The sequence below is a fragment of the Octopus sinensis genome, linkage group LG3 (assembly GCF_006345805.1).
Source record: "Octopus sinensis linkage group LG3, ASM634580v1, whole genome shotgun sequence".
Taxonomy (NCBI): Eukaryota; Metazoa; Mollusca; class Cephalopoda; order Octopoda; family Octopodidae; genus Octopus; species Octopus sinensis.
This window is the reverse complement of record NC_042999.1, coordinates 85,540,020-85,555,030: the sequence shown is the minus strand read 5'-3', so window position 1 is coordinate 85,555,030 and position 15,011 is coordinate 85,540,020. Positions and strand designations below refer to the sequence as shown.

The 15,011-nt window shown below is 37.3% G+C and overlaps 1 protein-coding gene across 3 annotated transcripts; it reads left to right on the top strand.

Annotated features, from left to right (window-relative positions):
- The first annotated feature begins 8,664 nt into the window (after positions 1–8,664).
- On the top strand, positions 8,665–13,849 carry LOC115209678 (serine/threonine-protein kinase TNNI3K). 3 transcript variants are annotated; one of them, XM_029778154.2, is made up of 2 exons: positions 8,665–11,787; positions 13,700–13,849. In XM_029778154.2, exons 1-2 carry the CDS (start codon positions 9,248–9,250, stop codon positions 13,722–13,724), a joined length of 2,565 nt encoding a protein of 854 aa, XP_029634014.1. In that variant the 5' UTR covers positions 8,665–9,247; the 3' UTR covers positions 13,725–13,849. The 3 variants fall into 3 exon arrangements, with proteins under 3 accessions (XP_029634014.1, XP_036357010.1, XP_029634012.1); XM_036501117.1 differs by lacking the exon at positions 13,700–13,849 and adding an exon at positions 12,861–13,270; XM_029778152.2 differs by having other exon boundaries at positions 8,667–11,787; positions 13,697–13,849.
- Positions 13,850–15,011: the final 1,162 nt, after the last annotated feature.

Sequence of the window (15,011 nt, the reverse complement as noted above, 5' to 3'; positions counted from 1 at the left end):
AAATTTTCAATAAATACCTTTCAGAATGTGTCAGGATTATATCGGAATTTAATATGAAAATAAAAAATTGGTGGGCCCTGCACACATACTAATGCACATCACATATATCAACAAAAAGAAACTTGAAATTTCGAAAAAATTGTGATGCCTGACAATGTGTGTGTACACTATTTTTCTTTTCACACTAACTATCGATATAATTTGTAATGAAAGGCATTTGTAGAAAATTTCATTAAAAAATACCCATTTTTCTGAACGTTATGACGAAACCAAGCCAACTCGTGTGAATTTTCCGAAACTCATCTTTCCACCTAATGACACAGTTTGTTTTTTTGTTTTTGTTTTTTTTTCTCAATTTCCGATATAATCGGAATCTACCCTACCCGAAACATATTTGTTGAAACTTTTCATTATAAAATATCAATATTTCTGGAAGTTACGGGGAGACAAAGTCGGGGCACGCATATGTAGGAATGCCATTAGATGTAGCCGATATGGAAGGAAATAAGGCATGTAGGAATGTGTGTGTGTGTGTGTGTACATATATGTGTAGATGTGGATTCGTGTCCCATGAACAGCCTTAGACTTTTTCTATCGAAAAGGGTTTTTCAACCAAATATTCACATGGTGTTGTTTATAGTTTTCTGTATTTCTAGAGTCACTGTCCCATATATATTGTTGAAGATGTGTTCATTTATTACGTTCTAAGCTTGATTTTCGTTCTGCGAATGGTTTGCTACCCGTGTCAGACTGTCATCCCATCCATTAATTTTTTCGAAATTTTTTTTCAAATTACTGCATTTTCAACAACGAAAATTACAATTATGCCAACATAAAACAAAACAGATGTATGAAATTTAATTTTCCCACAATCTCTTGTTTTAACTTTCTCCAATTTTTTTTTCTATAAGTATTAAAATATGATTACGATTGTGAAATTTTTTTTTTTCTATTTCAATTTTTTTGTTATTCACCTTCCCTCCCGGTTTTCTGTATACGAACATCCAACACCAACCTTCCAGAAGTTTTTGGACTCGTCCATTTCATTTGCGCATGCGTAGATGCATGCTAATCCACAACTAGCAGACGACACTTAGAGTTACCATGATAGGTCTCAATCTCCCTCAAACCACACATCTCAAACAGTATATATAAAGAAAGACATATTATACAATATATTCAAAAGTGAACAAATAATACAGAAATTACGTCTCTAAAAGATTTTTTTCTTTCAAAATTCCAGTTCTTAATTAACTCCTCTCATGGCTTTTGGTATAATGGCATTCACCCAACAGAAATAAGATATACCCAATACAGTTTTTATCGAACTTATAAATATCCCACCTCCTAACAAATATTTGGGAAATGTTTTTACTATCCTTCTTTATGAGTGTGAAAACAAAATAGTTTGCATCCATATAATTCTTCTTGCTTCTCCATGATGTCTGAAAAGTTTAAAATCATCTCATTTTATTAAAAAAAAGCAATTTATCAGCTCTTTCGCATCCCTTCTAAGGAGAGGACTATCACTACGAGAAACACTGCATTAGCACATAATAAATACTATTGCATCCATCACCCAATTTTCCTCTCTGCCCATGCACAAGCATTCTACTGGTTGTTATGCAATTTTAACTTGTCTCTTTAAATTGAAGTGACATAGCATTCAAATTATGTTTGGCTTTGTTTTGTCTTGCAAATAGGGATAGGTTATCTTTCAAGCTGTCTTCTACCACAGTTCTGCGACTAGTTTCTGGGAATAGTAACACCAAATGAAATAATAAAATTGAGGAAATCTGCCATTTGCTTCAAATGCTGTGTATTTTCTGTCAGACTCCAGCAGAAGTATTTGATGATATACTTTCTTAAGATTGAAGATTGAGAATAACTGGTGTTACTTTAGTGTGCAATCTATGACAGTATCAAAAGTCTTGCTGTGGAATGACCTGATCTGGGTTAGGATTTAGAACTTAAATTTAACATTAGGTTTAGACTGCATGCTAAGGTGTAAACTGCCAGATAGATTACATGTTTTAAAGTGGTACCAAACAATCTGTATGCAGATAGCCTATTTACTTTATCTAACTGTTTATTAGTAGTCCACACACTGATGTTTCTTACATCAGTTAATCCTGTCCATTATCACTACAATTTTTGCATGCCATGATGACATGCTGTTTTCAGTGGCACCTTCAGAAAATAACCTATAAGCCAAAGTGACTAAATTGTTGAGATTTTGTTGCAGTCATCATCATCATCATCATCATCATCATTGTCATTTTATGTCTGTTTTCCATGCTGACATGGATTAGATAAGTTATCACAGTCTGAGTTGTCTCCTATTTGGAGCTACTGATCTCAAAGTTTAAGTGCTTATATGTATCATTTGGTTTGTTTTCTATGGCTAGATGCTTTCCTGGTGCCAACTACATTACAGTGTATTGAGTGCATTTCTCACAAAACCAATGCTAGAAAGATTAAATAACACTTACTGAGACAGAAGTAGAGGGACATCACTTTCTATGCTTTTCTAGCTAACCACTTTACAATGTAAACAGTTGGGTGGGGGCTTGTAAACAATAAATATAAAATTGGAAAGGGAACAATTACAAGAGAAAGGCCACAAATGGGTATTAGAGAGGTGGACTGAAGATGAGGAAGTAGATGTAGGGATAGAGAGTACTCAATAAATAAGAACATGTACATTGCACTGGTGACCAAGTGGAGCAGGGAGTTGAAGAGAAAGAACAATGACATGAGAAGGACCAGAATGGGTAGGAGGGTGAAGAGAATGAGAATATGATGGGAAGAGTACAGGGGTATATATAGAGGTGGTTGAGGAAAAAAGGAGTGATTGGCAGTAAGCAAGTAGATAAAGGTAGAGGTGAGTGATATTAGAAATTTGGAAAGAGCATTAAAATTTCAGTTAGAGACTGTTGCAACAGTATGATGTCTTTGATTTTTCAATGATAAGAACTAGTGAATTATGAGTTGTTTATATAGCTTTTGAAAAGTTTGAGGACATCAAAATTGGTAGATTAGTTATCTAAATGTCAGAAGCACAGTAACCTTTGTAATTTTAGTGTTCAGATCACACTGTGCCATAAAGATCTCCTGCATAATTAGTTGTATAGCAACAGAAAGTTTTCTACCCACAGCAGCACTTTTAAAGCTACCTGAACTAATGCAATCATAAGCATAGATAAAATAATTATCAATTGGGACCTCTTCTACAAAATTTTAACTTTGTAATTCTGTAACACTAATTGTACAAAACATATGTAATAAGAAATAAAAACTGAAACCTGCCTTTTTCATGGTTTTGCAATTATTTATTTAACATTTACCCTTTTAAAATGCAGCCCTTTTTTCACAAGTGATGTTTATATGACAAGAAGGATAGTCTTTCCAACTGTGAAAAATGTATTTACCACAAGTAGTAGCATTTCAGATTTAAAAGATTGTCCAACAAGTGTTGATAGTGTTTTTTTTTTAAAGCAAAATACTTCATTGTCCCTCTGAGCAACATGTAGAAACTTTACCTGATTTATTGATTTGTAACGTGAGAATAGCATTTCCTAAAAGCTGCTGGTGAATAAGAGATGTTCTTATGTAGGTGATGTTTGAATCATGTATTAACTTTTCAAAATACATTTCTACTGTTCAAGTTGTAGTGGGTGCTTTTTACGAGCCACTTGGGTAGAACTGGCATTGACCATGCACAAATGGTGCTTTTTACATGCCACCAGTACAGGAGCCAGTCAGGTGACACTGGTATTGGTCATGCTCAAATAGAGCTTTTTATGTGCTACAAGCATGGGAGCCAATCAGGCGGCACTGCATCAGCCATGCTCAAATAGTGTCTTTTATGTTCCACTGGCACAGGTGCCAGTCAGGTGGAACTGGTATCAGCCACAACTACGATTTCACCTGGCTCAACAGGTCTTCTCAAGCACAGCCTATTGCCCAGTGATTGAAGAGGTACTTTTAAATGGGCCAGTTATATGACACTGGCATTGGCCATGCCTGTGATCTCACTTGGCTTGCTGGGTCTTCTCAAGCACCTCTCCAAAGGTCTTGGTCAAATGTCATTGCCTCTGTGAGGCCCAACGTTCAAAGGTCAAGCTTCATCACTTCATCATATGTCTTCCTAGGTTTGCCTCTTCCACAGGTTCCCTCCACTGTTAGGGTGTAACACTTCTTCACACAGCTGTCCTCATCCATATGAAGCAAATGACCATAGCAGCACAGTCATCTCTCTTGCATACCACAACTGATGCTTCTTATGTCCAACTTTTTTCTCAGAGCGCCTACACTCTGTTGTTTATGTACACTGACATTCAGCAAATCATACTAGCTTCATTTCTTTCAAGTCTACACATGTCCTCAGCAATCACAGCCCATCTTTCACTGGCATGTAGCATGGCAGCTCATACACAGGCATCATACAGTCTACCTTTCACTCTGAGGAAGAGGCCCTTTGTCACCAGTAGAGCTAGGAGCTCTCTGAACTTTGCCCAGGCTATTCTAACAGCTGTGCTCTCAGGACATCAACCCCTGCTACTGACTTGGTCATCTAGATAATGGTAGCTATCAACTACTTCTAGTTTTTTCCCTGGCATGTGATGGAATCTGTTTTCTGTACATCTTCAGTGTTCATTGCTCCTGTGCATCTGCCACATACAAAAACTATCTTCTCAGTTAACCTTCCTTTGATATTGATGCACCTCTTATGTATCCATAGCTTACACTAGGTAAATCTTATGGAGTTTCTACCTATATCTTTTCTACAGATTGAGGAGGGCCATCTACCTAAAGGTATTTGTGATTTGTCTGCCTTCCTACTTACTAAGACTTTGATTTTTTCTTGGTTGACTCTTAGGTCCATCGATTCTAATCCTTGCTTCCACACCTGAAACTCCTTCTCTAATGCTGGTAATGACTCGGCTATTAGAACAAGGTCATCAGCATAGAGGAACTCCCTAGAGCAGCCTGTCTTGAATTCTTCTGCTATTGCCTGGAGAACTATGATGAAGAGAGGGGGCTGAGGTAGATTTGTGCTGCATCCAAGAAATAAGGTGGAGAGGAAGTTTTGCTAGGTTCCTCACATGCAAAGAACATAGGTATAAGATTTTCTGAGTAGGGAACACTGATGGGGTTGGGGGTGTGAGTATACTCCTTGCAGAGAAATGGGTTGATAAGTTAATCGAGGCAGTCAGAATCCGTGACAGAATACTTAAGCTTAGACTAATGCTGCAACATGGATTAGAAACCATTATCCCGGCCTATGCCCCTCAGCCAGGGCTACCTGATGAACAGAAAGACCGATTTTATGACACTCTCTTGCAGACTACCTCATTGACGAATGACAGGGACCTTCTCTTTGTGGTTGGTGACCACACATACACACTCACATATATATAATGGGCTTCTTTCAGTTTCCATCTACAAAATCCACTCACAAGGCTTTGATTGGCCTGTGGCTATTGTAGAAGACATTAGCCACACAGTGGAACTGAACTCTGAACCATGTGGATGGGGAGCAAGCTTCTTTATTTCTTTTAAATTGCCATAAAGGTATTACATAGAGGGGGACACTACAACACATGTAGGGACATATAACAATTAAAATAAAATATGATTCTATAAATGACACAGGAAAATGAACATGAAAAACATTAAAATCAAAATATTAAAATAATGATACATCTGTAGGATGGTGGAACAGATGGAGATGGAAAAAGTAGAAAAAGCATGGAAGGGGCTTTCAAAGGAAGTGATACACATAGCGGAAAGAAATGGATAAGGGACAGTGGTTGTCCAGTATAGGACAGCAGAGGAGTCAAAGAGGCTGGCGAGTACAATGATAAGAATGGAGGAAGTGGTACTTCTACCCACGTACCTTGGAAGAAAGACTTCTAAGGTGAGGGTAGAAGGAATCCCACCTGATATAGAAGTGGCTTGGATTGTGACAGCTGTCCTTGTTGGAAGTGAGGAGGTGGCTGTCTTCCAAGCCATGGAAACGGAGGACAGAGGATGGAGAGAAAAAACAAGGCAGTATCCAGCATAGCCATAGTCTAATGACTGAAACAAGTAAAATATATCGTTGGCAGCTGGCAGAGTTTTTTATTCTTTTCCTTTTTTTACTGATTTATCATCATCATCAAATGTCTATTTTTCATGCTGGCATGAGTTGGACAGTTTGACATGGAACTGGCTAGCTGGGGAGCTGTCCAGACTCCAGTTGTCTGTTGTGGCATGATTTATTGTGGTTGGATGCCTTTGCTAACACCTACCACTTTACAGACTGTGTTGGGTATTTTTTATGTGCCACTGGCATGGGTGTGTTCATGCAGCACCAGCACAAGTGCACTTTATGTAGCACCAGTACCTGTAAAGGACAAGCCTGTATGTATGGATTGCAGTGATTTTACTCAACTTGGCACATCTTCTCAAGTAGAACAAATCGCCACAACGTGTCATTTCCTTAGTGAGGCCCAGCATCTAAAGATCCTTTCTAACCACTTCATCCCATGTCTTCCTGGTCCACAGGTTCCCTCTACAATTAGAGCTTAGCACTTCTTTATGCAGCTGTCCTCATCCATTATAGACCATAAAGCTGTATCATTTGTGTTTAGCACAGAATTAGAAAAATTCTTTAGCATTAGTTAGATGAGTTCATACAATTTAATCCTGAGTCTTCTTTTATGTCTAAAAACATTTTCATTACCTGCAATGTAGGGATATTGTTGTTTGCAAAACTATGAGATAAAACTCTCAAAGTAATGGCCAGATGGAATTTCAGCACACACTGAAAGCAGGACCAAGCACTATTTAAACCTACATAAAATGTTGGGGTTGGTGCTTCCAAATGCCCTTGAGGCATCAGCTTGTTATTTTGACACATCACCCAAAGTAATGAGAGACTCTTCCTATTTGCATGTGCTTCATTGGGCTCATAATATATATATATATATACATATATATAAGACTCAGCAAACACAAGTGTGACCATAACCTTGTAGCCTATGCTAGGGGTGTAACCAGTCTACTTATGTGTGCCTTTTCTTCATTGGACACTAAACTCTGCTTGCGAAGACCAGTTGAGGCAAGTGAAATCGAAGTCGAAATCAAACTCAGTGACTGGCATCCGTTGCTAGTGGAGTGCTAAGAGTACCATATGAGTGAGATCGTTGCCAGAGTACCGAACTGGCCTTCGTGCCAATGGCACGTTAAGCACACCATTTGAGCGTGATTGTTACTGCATTGCCTTACTAGTACTTGTGCTGGTGGCACATGAAACATTCGAGCGAGGTTGTCGCCAGTGCAGGTGGCACGTAAAAAGCACCATTTGGATGTGGCCGTTGCCAGTACCACCAAACTGGCCCTCGTGCCAGTAGCACGTAAAAGCACCCACTACACTCTCTGCGTGGTCGGCGTTAGGAAGGGCATCCAGCTGTAGAAACTCTGCCAGATCAGATTGGAGTCTGGTTTGCCAGACCTCAGTCAAATCGTCCAACCCATGCTAGCATGGAAAGCAGGCGTTAAATGATGATGATAATGATGATATATATATATATATATATATATATACGAGCAAAACGCCCCCTCCCCAGTCCAATGGACAGTGCTGAATCGTATCTGCTGAATAAAAAGCAATCAGTGTTTTCTTTTCATTAAAAAATAATTAAGCATGCCTTTATTTCAATAAAATTTTTGGTTTTGTTAAAACGAAGTTAAGGCAAAAAAAAAAAAAAAACTCCTTGAGAAACCAAATAGTTTTTCCTTCCCTCATGCCAAGTTTGAAGAAAATATCTCTTTTGCATCTTACTTTTTTGGTCTCTTAAATATACTGCTTTTTATGGCATTATTTCAAGCCAGCTGGCTTTTTTTGTGTGCAAACTGCACGTGCATTTTTCTCGCGTATGCGTAGTATCGATCGCAACAGCTGATGTACTTGCGCGTACAAATGTACGTTTCCACGGCTTTATCGATCGCATTCTCACCTGGAATCGATTTTTGTAATTTTTTCAAGACTTATACCTGCCCTGATACCGTCGGTATCTACATATCAAATTTGAGCGCAATCGGATGGAGGATGCCCGAGATCCTAGAAGACACCCCCCCCCACACACACACAGAACGGATTTTATATAATAGATATATAATTAATGACTAGAGATTGTTTTATTTCAACATTTTGGCAAGATCAAATACAATACCTCTTGAGAAACCTACATTGAGATCTCAATCCAACAAGTCCGTCACCAAACGTAACCGCTAGGAAATTATACGGGAAGAATGCAGTGAAGAATACAGTGGTGTAATTTGTATTATATCAGAAGAGTTTATTATTATTTTTTTACTTTTTACTTAACCTTTACTTCAACTTCGTGAAAGGAATGATGCAAACAACTAATATAACTTTATAGTAGGTTATAGGTTGTAACACGAATAGATTCTTGTGAAACAAAAAAAATAATAACAGTATTATTTTAATAATATATAATACTACATTCTTAATGTTTTCACAGTTGACATAATGAATTACATAAGGTAAAAACTTTAAACCATCGAAATAGAAACTATGATATACATTTACAATAACTGAGTTTTTTTTCTCACGTTGTTCTACTGAAAGTGAGGCTGAGGTAAATATTTTGATGCACTTTTAGACTTCCATACATCACTTCCTTTTTTTTTTTTTTCACAGCAACAAATATCCGAAAGAAAATATTTATCGAAGTTGAAAGGTTTTTACTATTGATATTTGCATGCTATTAGATTCAGCACTTTCTTATTGCACTGCTGATATTTTGCGTTTGTTATACTTTGTGGCACTTTTCATTGCGACATATTCGTTTGAAGATGTTTTTAGGAAATCGTAATAATCCTTACGACCTTATTCAATTATTATGGTCTGCGAGGGCAACAAATTTCATTTGATTATTTTCCTGTTTTCTTTTATTGTAATGCAACCATGCTGGGCTTTGATGTTACCTAAAAAAAAAGAATTGTTTTAAATTCAAGCAGTGGTGTACAAGAAAAGTTAATTTTATAATGTCGCTTACTCGTGTCGAGAAAATGCTTACTTATTCGCGTTAATGCCCACAAGTTAATGTTTTCTTCACAGTATGTGGAAATTATTCTCTTTAAATCATCATACAATTATCTCGACTGCTATAATAAAATATTTCACTGAGCTTTAAAAGAATTCTTGAAAAGAATTTTTTTTTTTTTTTCTGAAATGGGTAATTATAAATCTCGGCCAACAATTTCATGTGCTGATGAACTTAAGAAAAAAATTAGTGAAAGCTATTCACTGTTTCGTTCTAAAGCTATAGAAGACCTTCGGCCTCGGGATTCCGAATGGTCAGAGTTACAGCTGGCATGCAGCCGCTGCGATCTTGCAGGAGTGAAAGAACTTTTAAATGAAGATAATGTCAATGAGAAGACTGATACTGGACATACTTTATTGCACATTTGTTGTATTAGTGGTGCTGGGGCTGATTCAAAAGAACTTATAAACTATTTTTTACAACAAGGAATAAAAGCTATTTATCTCACCAAGAACCAGTTTTCGGCTCTTCATCTAGCTACTTATAAAGGTGATGTAGAAACAGTGGTTGCTTTATGTGAGGCAAACATTGATGTCAATGTAACTGGCAACAGTGGAATGACAGCTCTTCATATTACAGCTATGTGTGGGCATCTTGAAATTGCTCAGATATTACTGGAACATGGAGCACGCATCAATTCCGGCGATGCTGTCAAATTTTCTCCTTTACATATTGCAAGTTTTTTTGGTCATGATAAAATGGTTGAAAGTCTTATTACAAATGGTGCCAACATAAATATCAGTGGAGGTGTTGGTGATCGTCCTCTTCACTTAGCTTGTGCTAAAGGTTACCTCCGAATTACACAGTTGCTTCTTCAAGGCACATCTGACCAAAAAGTAGATGTGAATGTAAAAGATGATGAAGAACATCGTCCTATACATTTTTGCTGTAAAGCAGGAAACCTTCAGATTTTAAGTTTACTACTAGAACATAAAGCTGATACACATATCACTAATATCTATGGAGATACACCATTACATTTGGCTTGTTATTATTGTAAATTGGAAATCTGTAAGGCATTGACATTACACACTGGGTCTGCAAGTCTTAATATTGAGAACATTTTCAGTGAAACACCACTACATGCTGCTTGTACAACAGGAAAAAGCATAGAATTAATAAAATTTTTACTTGAACAACAAAATGTTGATATTAATTATCAAGGAAAAGATGGACATACTGCTTTACACAGTGCCTGTTACCATGGACATTTACGAGTTGTTCATTTTCTTTTAGAAAGTGGAGCTGATGTTAATTTGGTCGCATCAGTCAGTGATCAAAATGGTGGTAGTGAAAAGAAAGAGGAACAAACAGCACTAATGTGGGCATATGAAAAAGGTCATGATTCAATTGTCACATTATTGAAACATCACAAACGACCTCAAGATGAATCTGCTTGTGGGGACTACACTCAACCTGGAGGTGATGGCAGTTATGTATCTGTACCTTCACCTATAGGAAAACTCCGTAGTGTTACCAGAGAAAAAATTGATGTTCTCCAATTGAGAGCTACTCTACCACATTACTTCCATTTACAGATTACAGACCTTGAATCTCAAGAAACTATTGGTAGTGGTTCTTTTGGAAAAGTATTTAAGGGTAAATGCCGAGGTAAAGTTGTTGCTATTAAAAGATATCGTGCAAGCTCATTTGGTTCAAAATCTGATGTAGATATGTTTTGTCGGGAAGTATCAATTTTGGCAAGATTAGATAGCCCATATGTTATACATTTTGTTGGTGCATGTTTAGATGATCCTAGTCAATTTGCCATTGTTACACGATTTGTATCAGGTGGATCTCTTTTCGGTTTGTTACATGAACAAAAACGTCTAATAGATATGCACACTAAACTGACAATTGCAGTGGATGTTGCCAAAGGGATGGAGTATTTACATAATTTGCCACAACCCATTATCCATCGAGATCTTAATAGTCATAATATTCTCTTAGAAGAAGATTGCCATGCTGTTGTTGCTGATTTTGGAGAATCGCGTTTTTTAAGATCTGATGAAGAAGATAACATGACAAAGCAACCTGGAAATCTACGCTGGATGGCTCCTGAAATATTTACTCAGTGTACAAAGTATAGTATTAGAGCAGATATGTTTAGTTATTCTTTATGTCTCTGGGAATTATTAGCAGGTGAAATGCCATTTGCACATCTTAAACCAGCTGCCACTGCTGCCGAAATGGCATATCATCATACTAGGCCTCCCATTGCTATCACTTTTCCAAAACCTATTATTGGAATCTTACAAAAAGGATGGCATGCCAATGCCGAAGAGAGACCTGATTTCAAAAATATAGTTCCTATTTTAGAGGAATGTAGACAATCCCAAGCTGTGATGTTAATAAGTAATGGAAATACCATTACGAATGATCCTATCTCAGAATTGAATGCACTTTCTGAAGACTCTGATAATGAAGGACGTACAACTCCTCCACTAACTGGTCATGTAACTGCTATGAGAACTCGTTGGGAAATGGAAGCCTCGAGAAATAGTGGAGCTCAATCTGAAGAACTTCGAAGACGTTTTCCATTAACACAAGTTGATAAAAATGGTTATGTTGCTGACCCTTTGTGCACCATGAGGATGCCTATGTTGTTGCCATCAGCTGATCTACTCTCTTCTGAAGATTTATCTTCTGAAAGATCTGACATTGAATCGTAAGAACAATATTATTTATTTTCTATGTGTTTTATATACCTACATGCATATATCATCATCATCATCATTGTGGTCTCAACATTCACTTTTCCATGCTCAGAATTTGTGGAGGTGGATCTTCTACAGCCAAATGCACTTCCTGTCTCCAACCCTCACCTGGGCTATAGGAGAAAATGCTTGCCCAATGCGTCATGCAGTAGCGCTGAACCTAGAACCATTAATGATTATAGATACTCTCTCTCACGCACATACACATACACAATGTTATAACTGCTTGACTTTCATCTCTTCACCATTCATAGACTCTCCCCATCTCTCATCTCCCAACACTATCCACTTCACCTCATTATGACACCTTCTTCCTTGCCTCAACTCACTTATAAGAGGTTGGTTTGGATTCCCTTCTCACCCTCCAAATACACTATTCTAGCTTTGCCTTGCTATACTACCAATCAACACACTCACTCGGGTCACCTTTATTACTGTCCTGCCAACTAACACATCCCACTCAACACCTCTTGCTTTTACACATCTAGGATGCCCCCCACTCTTTCTTCCTCTCACTCCTTTTGCTGCATTCCCCCATTTTCTCACCATCATTTCTACACAGCCTTCCCATCTGGGATACTTTCTGTACCTTCACATTCTGCTCTTCAGCCTCTCTTTTCCTCATTGCTCTTGCTGCATTTGCCCACTGTTCTCCTACCTTCTGCTTTGCTTTCTTTTACTGCCCTCTTCTCACTGCTTCTCTGCCTCTTCAACATCCTTTTTCATCTCCCTCTCTGGCCTGTCTCCACATCACTCTTTCCTTCAATAACTCCTTTCCTTCATATCTTCTATCTATATTTGCCCTTATAATGTGTGATAGCACTGGACCCCACCTACCAAAACATCTTATCATTTTCCCATTCTGTCCTTCCTTTTCTCACTAACCTCTTTTCCCCTGTCACTTCCATATAACACTGTTACTCTCTCCACTCGCAACTATAAATCTAATCCTCTCATGATAACATACCCTCTCTCATCATCCTATCAAGAAACATTGCACCCTCTCTCTTCTATTCCTTTTCAGTTATAAGAGCCATTTTGGGCCCTTAGTTTTGCAAATTACATGGAAACCTGATGCCACTTGAGAAAAATAGTCAGTAGACACTGTAAAATGGTTGATGTCATGAAGGACATCCAGCTATGGAAACCATGCCAAAGCAGACATTGGAGCATGATGTAGTTCTCCAATTTGATGGATCCCATGAAACCATCCAGCTTCTACCAGTATGGAAGGCAAACATTAAATGATGATGATGACTTAAATACATTCTATTTTCCTCTATATCCTCAAGTATAAGATTAAAAAATAACTAATTACTTTAATATTAGTTGATGTGTTCAGGTGGTAGGCTGGCAGAATCATTATCATGCTACGCAAAGTGCTTAGCAGCATTTCATCTATCTTTACATTCTGAGTTCAAGTTCTGCCAAAGTCGACTTTGCTTTTCATCCTTTAGGGGTTGATAAAATAAATACCAGTTGAGTACTGGGGTCGATGTAATCAACTTAACTCCTCTGAAATTTCCACTAAGCATTTTGCACAGAATGCTAGCAATTCTGCCAACTTGCAGCCTTAGTTATTATTTTAATATTAAAAGTTTTTTTTTTAAATATTGATTTATGAAATCTGGAATAATTATTTTGTAAAGAAACATTGGATTTTTGTATTTCTGTGATTAAAATTTATTATTCCTGTAATTATTTACTTAATTCATATAGATTTATCTTGACTCTTCTTTCATGCAAAAATATTTCTGTGTAGTGTTAAATATTTTGATTATGTTTATATATTTTTGTAAATATGTGAAACTGGTAAATTTTCTGAAAAGAAATTAATATTTATTTCATGTATCATTACAGCAGCAGTCATGTGGATCCTTTCTACTGAAGTTGAAGTAAATTTAACTTAAAACTTAACCAAATTGTGCCTTACAAGCTACAGCTGTGAAACCTTTTATCAGTGTTTGTTTCATCATCAGTCAAAATAAATTTATAAATTATTCTAACTATAAACTTTTGTTTGTTAGTCTGATGTAGCAGGACAGTGCCCATAAACATTACTTAGGCCCACTTCCTGGCTAAACATCTTGTATAACTAAATAAAGTTAGTATGGTTGATGTCTGGATTGTTGCAAGCTGATTGATAAAAGAATATGAGGGTGGAAAGTGAGTTGCAGAGAAATCCATTTATAGATAAGAAAGATTGTGGAAAGTGTTTAGAATGGTATCTGAGGTATGAAATATTGGTGTGATATGAAGAGGAAAAGTGTATGCATAACCTTAAGGCATTATAGGCCCTTGAGCAAGACAATGCACCAAGGCTTCTATATACACAACTACATTATACATAGATTAACACTGGGCCTTCTGGACACAAGGAGCCCCTAGACAACCAGCCGATAAGCCCCTGCTTTAAGACAGCACTGTCTTAAGGTTTAACTGAACACATGTTGTTCTAGTTTCAATAAAAGATAGGGGAGGATGTTGCTTGCTAGTTACAAGTGGTTGAAAAGTATTAATGAGTATGAACTTGCCAAGTTGTATTCTAAAACAAATTTGTTTGCACATGTTAGTGCATAGTAGATTGAACCTTACAAAGGAGATTACAAAAGACTGTGATGATTATTGACATGCAGCACTAGAGAAAACCCATCTACCAGTACAAGTGTAACAAAGCAAATGTCAGAAGGTGGTAGTGATGAAAGCTAAGGGGGATATGGTCTCCTCCAGATTTGTTGCTGTTGACCTTCCATCTGTTGCCCCTAACCTCTTTGGTACCCTCTTTTTTGTCTGTAATTCATATTTTCATCACTGATCTCTCTCACTATTGTTCATTCTTGTTGCACTCACCATCTCTTCTAATAATAGTATCATACTATATATATAACAAAGGATAACAGTGGATCTCTCTTAGCCACTGTAGTATGCTGCCAGTGTAAGAAGGGTTAGCACTGGACCAGTTTGACCCACCTTATAAATTTACAGAAAGTAAGTAGGTAGAATTTACATATGATATACCCAATGTAAAGTATGGACACATAAGAGGTGTTGTGAACTTACTGACAGAGAAGGTAGATATCATATGCAGCAGGTGCACCAGAGCAATAAGCAACAATAGCACATGAGAAATAGATTTCCTAAAAGTAGTTGACAACTTTTGTCACTCAGTTGACCT

What these genes read in the sequence shown, in the direction of transcription:
- LOC115209678 (XM_036501117.1), top strand. Translation starts at nt 9,248, where the DNA reads ATGGGTAATTATAAATCTCGGCCAACAATTTCATGTGCTGATGAACTT. An exon ending in GAAAGATCTGACATTGAATC is followed by an intron (nt 11,788 to 12,860) that starts GTAAGAACAATA and finishes ATTCCTTTTCAG; the next exon opens with TTATAAGAGCCATTTTGGGC.